Source organism: Fulmarus glacialis, unplaced genomic scaffold (assembly GCF_000690835.1).
Source record: "Fulmarus glacialis isolate BGI_N327 unplaced genomic scaffold, ASM69083v1 scaffold1800, whole genome shotgun sequence".
NCBI classification, from domain to species: Eukaryota; Metazoa; Chordata; class Aves; order Procellariiformes; family Procellariidae; genus Fulmarus; species Fulmarus glacialis.
In genome coordinates this window covers 1-10,247 of record NW_009188141.1, presented here as the reverse complement: position 1 = coordinate 10,247, position 10,247 = coordinate 1, and the positions used below count along the sequence as shown (strand labels likewise).

Here is a 10,247-nt window from a genome sequence, read left to right as displayed (position 1 = left end):
CCCTATGCTGTAGCCAACAAACATCAGTACAATGTAATTTGGTACATGCCCAAGATTAAAGTTAGTGTACTATGTTTGCTCCCTGATGAGTTTTTTTCCTTCCATTTTTGCACAGCTTCTGCCTAATGTTATCCGTTGCTCCAAAATTTTCTTCTGCCCTATCCAACTATTTTACATAAAATTATGGAAACAAGACAGCAGCATTACTATATATGACAAAACTTATTGGAGCAAATAATGTAAGCTTAGAAGCACTCAGGCATACAGTCTTCATAGACTTACACTGAATTTTAAATTACAGTATTTATATTACTTTGTATATAGTACTTATCAAAATTCTTTACATTAGAAAAATTCAAAGCTTTCTGGCTTGGTCTGCATTAGTAACAATGCCCAGAGTTCTCCACATGAATTATTACAGGGTAGCAAGCTTCAAATTCAGTATCGGATTACTCAGTTTTATGCAGAGAGCTAGCCACTAAAATAAGGCAGGTATATCTTAAAAAAGCAGAGAAATGAGACAAAACGTGACGGATGTCAGTCAAGTGCCTAAGAGTACTGCTGGAAAGATGATCCATCAGTAAGATGCCATGCATGAACTGAACAGCAGACCATACCCTCTTCCCACTAGAAAAGTTAAACACTAATTCAGAACTGACTTTTTCCAAGGTTCTAATTGTATTTTATTTTCTTGATGCTGTCTATTTTATATGTTGTAGTCATAAAGAATTGATACTCTTAGTTAGACCATGTAGATTTGTACGTGTTCATTTCTATTATATAATCACAAATGTTTTTTTCATTAAAAAGGGTCAGCAAGGCTCAGAGATAAACATAATGGAGCATATGTAGCTGCCTGTGGCTATACTAGAAGCTATATGTGCTGGGATCTGAAAACCATGCTGTTCTTGTAGCTAGAAGTTATTTGTTTTAATTTTAATTACTTTTACAGCTATGGACTATAAAAGACATCTGACTTGCAAGTTGATTTATTTGGACTAAATGTTAAAGGGGCTAGAAAGCATTAAGAACCAATGAAATAGTGGGAAAATGGCATCTATTGTAGAAAAACATTACAGGCAAGAAGCCAGTATAAAAACACCAGGACAAAACATTGGAAGCATCAGCACAACTGCCTGCAGAACTTGCCAAAAAACAATGAAACTGCTGAGGGAACATTTTCTGCAGTATATCCTGGTCTTGTAATGCTCAGCCACATCCCATGTGTGGTCTTTGCTGAAGCTTGCTATTGGCAAAGAAAATAAAAAAAAAGGAAAAGAGCTCAGTAACTGCTGAGAATTACAGACTGAACAAACTTTTTATTGAGGAGTCAGAGTCTAACAAAAGACAAGATATTTTATGAAAACAGAAAATAAACTAATTTTATAGGTCTGATAAGTAAACAAAATGACATCATTATATCTTAGCGTATAGTAAGAACATTATTAAAAGGATTTTTCAGAAGAAATTTATTATTACCACGATATTTAAATATTTAAAGAGGCTCATTCAATAGTATACAAGGAATCTTTTACCAATTTTGGCAATGATTTAGCAAATGACCTATAAGTCAAACTGTAATTTTAAGTATTTCATAGAACCGCAGCAGCATATAGGTCAATTTATATGTTTAAATGCATAAAATTATTTAATTATGAGAATTGAGCTTCCAATGAATATGTCCAGTTATTGATATGCAACAATGCTTTAATGAAAAAGAGTTGAACACAGAAATCTCTAAATAAAGTTGAAGGAGAATTATATTAATGGGACAGTGTGTATCCTGATTTCACTAAATATTGAAATTAAAAAAACCCAAAGATTAACAAAGTTAATCTTATAAATACCGATTTTTAAACAATATGCAACATAAAGATTAAAAGGTCTGGCCATAACTATATCTACATTAGACAAATACAAGGGGAAAAAAAAAAAAGATGGGACTTCTAAAAATATCCTGGAGACCAACAAATGCAGTTTCTGACAGACCAAGAGTGGTGCAAGCAGGCTTCCCCTTACGCCCCTCAAGTTTCAGGCTGAATTGAATTATTCCTGTAAAAACTTAGAGTAGAGAGAAAGAATTCTGCCCTGCATTTTCTGAGTCAGTCTCAAAAACAGAATCCTCTAAAACCAAAATCTTTTTAAAGACTTTGTTATATTTCTTTTCATTAGCTTTGAAATAAAGGTACACAAAGAAATGTCACTGGTGCAGGTTAAAACACACAAGATAAATAGTTGAGCTGTGGAAGTCCTTACCACAGACTTTTATGGAAGCTGAAAATACAGTATATCAGCATAGTTCAAAAGGAATTAGGCAAATTAAAGATTGACATTAAATGCAATGGTCTTGATCTCTAGCTTAAATGCCCCTAATTTGTTGACTGCCAAAAAGAGTGAAGGTATACAAGAAGAAGGATCTTCTTTGTGTATCCTGTGCCTTATTTTTGTATCCTGCCCTGCTATTATTGGCTGCTGCTGAACAATATGGATTATTTTGATCAAGTATTCTGTATTCTTTCATGAACTATATTTTTATTTTTCCATGAACTTAGAATCTCTAGATTTTTTTTTCTTTAATTATCTGCTTTCTTCATCCAGCTCCTTCTTGGGTTTTTTGTTTGTTTGTTTTTTTAATTCTCTTAAAGTATATACTTGGCTTTAATTTTTTGTTTTTAATATTTCATTTCATGAAATATATATTTCACTATGTCACTTTTTAACTAATACTTCTTTCTCTTCTCTTATTTCTCAATTCATTTCTCTTCTGTTGCTTATAGAGATGTGAGTACAGAAATAAGATTGCAAACATATTTTACAGATCACACAATTTGCAGAAACAAATGGAATAATTTTATAATACTATATTTGTCATTACAAAATACTTACCTCTCCTCGTTCTCCACTCAATCCTTCTACTCCCTTTAGGAATTAATATGAAAAAAAAAAAAAGGCAAGTTGAGCCAAATTACTTGGAATCAAAAAATAATATTTTTGTCCTTGGTTTTCAGTAATTAATCAAAAATGCCAATTTTTAAAGATTCTGTGATTGCTATTTGTACAAAAAACCAAACTGCATATAAGGATGAGAAATGTGTATCATAGTGAATTAACACTTTAGTAATACCTTTAATATCATATACCAAAAGGATAAGTTGGGAATATATCATACATATTACAAACCGTATATTTTATTAGTATACAAGAAGTGCATATAGACAAAACCTTACTCACTCTACAAAAGACAAAAGAAATAAAATTTTGTGTTCTAGCAAAAGGAAACTCATGATTTTACCTGTTTAATACTGTCTTACTAGACAGAACTCAAGTTCAGAGCCTTTGAAATACAAACTCAGTTTTGTAAGCCAGATTTTGCATGTTGGCAAATGGTTTCAGTGTCATTTCTGCTGTACAGTTCAATGGTGTTATTGATCATCAAGTTCCATGGCAAGACAGCAGTTCAGAGCAGGCTTTTTCACTTTTCTGATATACTCTTATGTACAAGGGAATTTGTACTGTATCTTTGAGAAGTCCTGGAGGCTTGAGAAACCTTGGAAGGACCTAGTGCTGTCTACCGGAAGTATGTGAATGACTGATTTTTTGGTTGCTGACCAAACTAGATAAGCCTGGGAAACAATTTTTGACCAAGCCTGTGTTATTTTTTCAGCTTTCTCAAAAGAAAAAAAAAAAGCAAGCAAAAGCAATTCAGTTGCATCATTCTATCGGGGGGGGGGGCAAGTTTTCTTTCACTATCACTTTGTTTTACCTTATGATTAAAATAATAAATACATGAAAAATTTGTCCATTATTTGCAAAAGGAAAAAACAGAAAGTTTAATTTGTAAAATGTAAAAACAAATGATCGGCCTTCTAGTTTAAACTATTTCTTTTCAAAAATATCTGCTCAGCTTTACTACCGGACTCCTGTCAACCTACATACCCCTGAGAGTGATAAAACTAGGCTAACATGCAATTTAGATCTCCTGCCCATGCTCCACTGGAATCAGCTCCTTCTGGCTAGACAGGCAGCTGTATCGATGTCGTAATTCTGAAGAAAGCAACTGACTTCCTTCCAAGTCTAGTTTTAGATATGTACCTCTAACAAATACTTTTCTGTTTAGACACGACATAGATTATGTAGTTAACAAGTATTTATAAATACTAACAGTTATTTTCTGTGGTATAACAAGATAGCCAACTATGACACAATCAGAATACATTGGCCCAGAGTTAAAAAGAAACAACTGGATCTCACTGATTTGCAGCTGAAACAGGAAACATCTGTAATTTATGAGCACAGAAGATGTCAATAATGACTCCCAGTATAGTCTAGGAGGTAATGAACTACATGGAAGTGTAGCATGGTACATGCAAAATCTTAACATCTCAAGCATCACTCTTTCAACCTTTATACAAAAGCCACTTTGTGCTGTTATCTGCATTTTATATTATTTATAATTGTTTCATGAAAATTTTCCATAATTAAGGATTTAATAAAATAATCCAGAAAAATGTACTTTCGGTCTGTTTCTCGAGATATAATACCCTAGAACCGCAGAAACATGTAGGTTGGAAGGGACCTCCATGGGTTCAACTTCCTTTTCAGAACAGATCCAGCCAGAGCAGGTGCTCAACGCCCTGTCCAGACAGGTTTTGCTACAATCTCTGTGAGCAGCCTGCTCCAGTGTTTGACCACCCTCAAAGCAAAATGCTTTTCCCATATATCAAGTTGGGATTTCCTGCGTTCCAACTCATGTCCATTTCCTCTCGTCCTTCCACTGTGCACAGCCAAGAAAAGTGTGGCTCCATCTTCTCTATATGTGTTGTATTTGTTATTTTTAAAATACTAAGGTTGTTTAAGAGGTAATTTATATAACTATATAAATCATGTTATACATAAATACATTTCACCTAATGCAAAGAACTATCCATGTTGATGGAAGTAATCTTAAGAAACAAATATGAATCATGGCTCTCTTGAACTAGGATCACTATTTTAACAGTACCTGTAAGCCTGGATTTCCTTGTCTTCCTTTTTCTCCTTTCAGTCCCTTCAGAAAAGAAGCACATTTTCTTAAAATACACATTTATCTGGGAGACGTAATTAAACTATCAAAAATAACACAAAGAGGTAAACCCTAAAATGCCATCCTAAACCAGGCCAAATCAATCTGAAAAGTTACTCTTCAAGAGTTCAGAGCAGAAACTGTGCAGAAGGATACAATTTCTACTCCGAACACAGAGGAGTCAAGTTAGGATCTGAGTAGTGACATGATACTGTTCTTTTTCCTGTAGGTATTTCCATGACTTTTAGATAACAAGGAGGAAAATCCCACTGGTTATAATATAGTAGGTAGGCAGAAGCCAGGAGGCATTACTTTGACTATGAGCATTTATGTGATCCCACAGGGCCTGGGGCAGGCAGGGACAGAACCCATCCCAGGACAGTGCTGGGTCATGTCCTAGCCCCCTGGGGCAGCAGCACAACCCACATCCCCAAGCCCGCACCATTGCTAGGACCACACAGCTCTGCACCAAATGTCAATAGCCTGCTCAGCCCCAGAAACACAGCTGGAAATTTATACTGGGCATACCAGGCAGTTTTCCTTGAAGAAGAGTTAGGGTTCAGTGCTGCTATTCTTCAAGCAGACCTTCTGTGGAGCTTAATCTTAAAAAAAAAGCTCCTGAATTAACACCTAAGACTTGTATTAATAGGTGATTTCATTAGAAACAAAGTTGATATACCTGGATACCACTTTCACCTTGGTTTCCTTTGTCTCCCTGTAAAATATTAGAAGAAAAGTCTTCATTGTAACATGATTCATCTCAAAGACATGTAGTCTGTGTTTTAATTTAACACAGTAAATACAAGAGAAGCATCTAAGAGCTTTTATTCATACTGAATGAAAAACAAATCACTTTATCACCATGTACACAAACACTGAGAAAAGTACAGAAAGTTATATTAAGAAGGGAATCTGTCACAGAAAGAACTATCAAAAAGAAAAGTGGATACTCATATACCAAGTTAAAATTAAAAAATACAACATAATGAGGTGGCAAATCCAGCAGGATTTTATCCACTCAGTGTATGGGAGTGGAGAAGATGGGGGGGGGCAGTATTTTGGGTTAAATTTCATCTGAATGCTAACCACTAAGTATGCTTGCCTTCACCCACAGAAAATAAGTATAAATAATTCCTGTAACACTTACTATAAACCCATTGAACACACCAAAGAAAAAAAATTTTTTTTTAATCAGAAAAAAAATTATATTTAAATTTAACCAAAACTATGTAAGGACTCAGTTCCACTCCCACCCACTCCTTTTGACTTTCATTGAAATGTTAACAGTAAATAAACATTAGTGGGGTGATTCGCAATGAGATGGTGCAAATGGTACTTAAAACACAGGTATCTAGGTTTATCAAGTTGTCTGAACACCATCTAATTGACACTGGAGAGAAACAGGCAGCTCTTGAAAATTATTCATGCCAAATAACAACAGAGGTACAAAATATGTACTCCCAGAACATGCCTCTCTCTCTTCATTGACTGAAAAGGAAACTTAAAGTTATGGGAGATGGCTCCTGCCCTAAGTCTGACCTCTTAAATCACTTTGACTCTGTTTAAATAGACATGAATCAAAATGTTGGGCCAAGAACATAGCAACTCATGAAACAAAAGAGATCTGTGAGGGGGTGTGCAAAACTGCATTTAATACAGAAAATAATTAGGATGGAGTTTTTTGGATCTGTTGTGCCAGTTTTCTTGTAAGAGTCAAACGTGTGTGTTTCGTTGCTTTTTGAAAGACAGAATGTTTAGTTAAATGCTGAACAGTAGTAAAGAGGAGATTTTGGCTATGGCAAATATTTTCCTGACTGAAAATCCCAGAACATAAGAGGGTATTTATGCCAGCTCTATTCAGTTGTATTGTACTTGAATATAAAACATTTGGTTTGGTTTCAAGTTTTAAAATGAGCTATAGCTGAAAGGCTTCACTTTTACTCTCAGGTGCCCAAACTGCACTGTTTTTTCCTGAATAATTCAAGAGTTTGTCATACTTATGACTTGTAAATCCAGTTAACCAGCAATATATATTCTGGCTTGCATCTTTTCTATAAAATGGATAATGACCTTCTTCATTAAAACCTTCTTCAGTTTAAAATTAAGAACCTTTAATTAAACCTTCTTAAAACCTTCTTCAGTTTAAAATTTAGAGAGGTTCCATAAATTTTAACAAAATCTCCCTCCTCAAAATCAGTATTACTGTCTTGGCACATGTTCCTTACATGACTCTTAGATACTGAAACTGAATATATGGTGATAATGAAATTAATTGAACTATTGCTATGCCTCTGACTCAACTCAAGTCACACTTCCATTGGGCTTTAGTACATTTTGAAAGACTTAAGCCAGGAAATCTTTGTCCTTATGAGCTCTGGAAATCACTGTTTTGAAACTGGTCAGAAGACTAATTTTTCTACATCTTGTCTTGGAAAATGGAACTCAGGTTCCATTATCTCATTTAGCTGAGATAACCTCATCTAAATTTGGATCATTCTCTAGCTTCCATTGACCAGGAACATGCTTCAGTTGTCTAAACATAAGGCATTTAAGATGCTTTAGGCAACCCAAGGCATCCCCACATGGGCCTACTGACATCTGAAATATTCTAGCATACCTAAGACATCCATACATGGCTGGCATATATGACACTGGACATACAGGAAACCTGTGCCCTTCTGGAGCAGAAGCTGAAGTCTAGTGGAATACCTCTGCATGGGATTTTCATAAAACTTTAAATATAACACCACGCTCCTAACTTACTGCTTCTTTGCCCTTAAACCTTTCTTTCCATAGTGAAGTACCTGATTCAACTCTATTTCTGTAATGCCTTTTTATGAAGGGCTTCATGCTTCAAAAGGTGGTCCTCTACATTACTGGTAATACTACACAGATGCATTATCATTTTTTACTAACTGCTTATTTCTATCTGACACCTTACCTGAGCTTCCTTTGCTTTTACAGGATTTCCTGTTTATTCTGAAATCTGTAATTTGAACACGTAATGGAGAAATCTTTGTCCTATTTGAGACTCCAGTATTTCCCAGGAAACACTGCTAGATTTCTAACGCAAGTCTCAGATACATTACCTAAACACACTTAATTTATTTTTATATAATTTTTTCTATATATCCAAATTTGAAGTTCTTTTTAAACCAGTTCAAATATAATTTAAAATTGTATTTAACTTACTAATTTAATTGTACTCATTTAATTAATTTAAAATTATATTAGATTTTTTAATTTAAAATTTACATTTAAATATTAAATTTGGGCTGATAGCAAATATAGCAACATTTTTAGCCTCAACAACTTGTTGCTTGAATAAATATCTAGTTTGAATAGTTGCAGGTAAAGCTTCTTAGTTATAGTAAACTATACCCTAAGGAAACAAGTATACCTGTTCCATTACATCAGATCACTTATATTGCTCCAAAGAAACAGTATAACATTAAAATAAGCTTTGTACTTCTATATGCAATTAAGAAACTCACTGTAAAAAAAAAAATTTCTTTGTCATGTTTTCCCATAACAATACAATAAAATAATGAAAGTAATAGCAGTACTCATTATCTTGTAAAGCAATGAAACATTTAATTTTCAGGATGCACATATTATTGCTTTAAAAAGTGTCCAGAATAAAGAAATCTTAATTACAATTTAGAGTAAAAATGTAATGGATACAAGTCAGAGCTTCAGTTACAAATAGAATTAATTGATTTACAGCAATGGAACTAATTTGACTTCAACCACTTTCAAACCATGAGACCTGACAGGTGTTCAACCCTAAAATTCTCCTCAAATCATGTTATTGAAGATTACAGTAAATATTTTTTCTCCAGCTGTTTCAAAAAAACATGTAGTGTTTCCTTCACTTAAATCTGCCTAATAGCATATGTAAAGTATAAATTCTTGGTCTTTCTCTGTTTCTTGGTTAAGTTACACAGAAGAAGGGTGCCGTCCTGAAAAAACATCACCTAGAAAACACAACTCCGTTTTAAGTTCTTTGTAGTTACCCACAGGGCACGAAGATCAATGATTTTCAATTACTTCTAATTTTCAGGTTCTTAAATCCCATTCTATAGACAAAGCATAGCTGATTTTTCCTCAAGAGACTCATTTCACACTCCAGTGAGTTCTGTGAGTTATAGTAAGATAAAACTGAGTCAGTATTTTAAACCAAGAAATATTCTAGGGGCTTTCCAGCTTCCAGTCAAACAAAAAGTTCTGCCGTATTGGCTGAGACAAAACTGAGAGGTTTCAACCACACAGGAGATTTTTAGTAGAATCCTGTCATCTTGTAGAAGAAAATCTCTAGGAAAGCATTTAATGTAATGTTAATTACAGCTTTAAGTTATGCAAAAAGCTGTGTGCTTGAATTTCGAAACACGCCAAAGAACAACATTGCCTATAATCTTTTCAATCTGGGACTCCTTAAAGACATGGAATTGTCAGAAAATCCTACATACCTATGCTTTAAAAATAAGGATGACTATCCAGTTAAGTCAAATATCAATATGAAATTTTACAATGTGTTCACAAAACAGTTCTTCAGCAATGAAGAATTTCAGCATAACCACATCTATAGCAGTGTTTGATAGAGGTAAGGCTGCACCAAGAGATGCTTCCACCACGGTGAGCACATAGCATTTGCCGTGGTGGGTTTGTGGGAGTGTGATATAATCAATCTGCCAGGCCTCCCCATATTTATATTTCAACCATCGCCCACCATACCAAAGAGGCTTTATTCGCTTGGCTTGCTTGATTGCAGTGCATGTTTCACATTCATGGATAACCTGTGCAATAGCGTCCATGGTCAAGTCCTTGATCACGAGCCCATCTAATATGTTGCATCTCTTCCTTGATGGCCTGAGGCGTCATGGGCCCACCGAGCTATAAATAATTCACCCTTATGTTGCCAGTCCAGATCCACCTGAGCCACTTCAATCTTAGCAGCCTGGTCCACCTGCTGGTTGTTTTGATGTTCTTTAGCGGCCTGACTCTTGGGTACATGAGCATCTATGTGACGTACTTTTACAATCAGGTTCTCTTCCCGGGCAGCAATATCTTGCCACAATGCGGCAGCCCAGATGGGTTTACCTCTGCGCTGCCAGTTGTTCTGCTTCCATTGCTGCAACCACCACCATCCATGAGTCAGTGTAAAGATAAAGTACTGGCCATTTTT

General features: G+C 34.9%; 1 protein-coding gene across 1 annotated transcript in view; it reads right to left on the bottom strand.

Annotated features, from left to right (window-relative positions):
* Positions 1-9,876, bottom strand: part of LOC104076406 (collagen alpha-1(XXI) chain-like) — a 14,051-nt gene extending 4,175 nt beyond the window's left edge. The window contains exons 1-3 of the mRNA XM_009577263.1: positions 9,592-9,876; positions 5,742-5,777; positions 2,887-2,919 (exon numbers count right to left, since the gene is read on the bottom strand). Coding sequence (XP_009575558.1) covers positions 2,887-2,919; positions 5,742-5,777; positions 9,592-9,876 — 354 coding nt within the window. The remainder of the gene's footprint in view (positions 1-2,886; positions 2,920-5,741; positions 5,778-9,591) is intronic.
* Between the last annotated feature and the right edge of the window lie 371 nt (positions 9,877-10,247).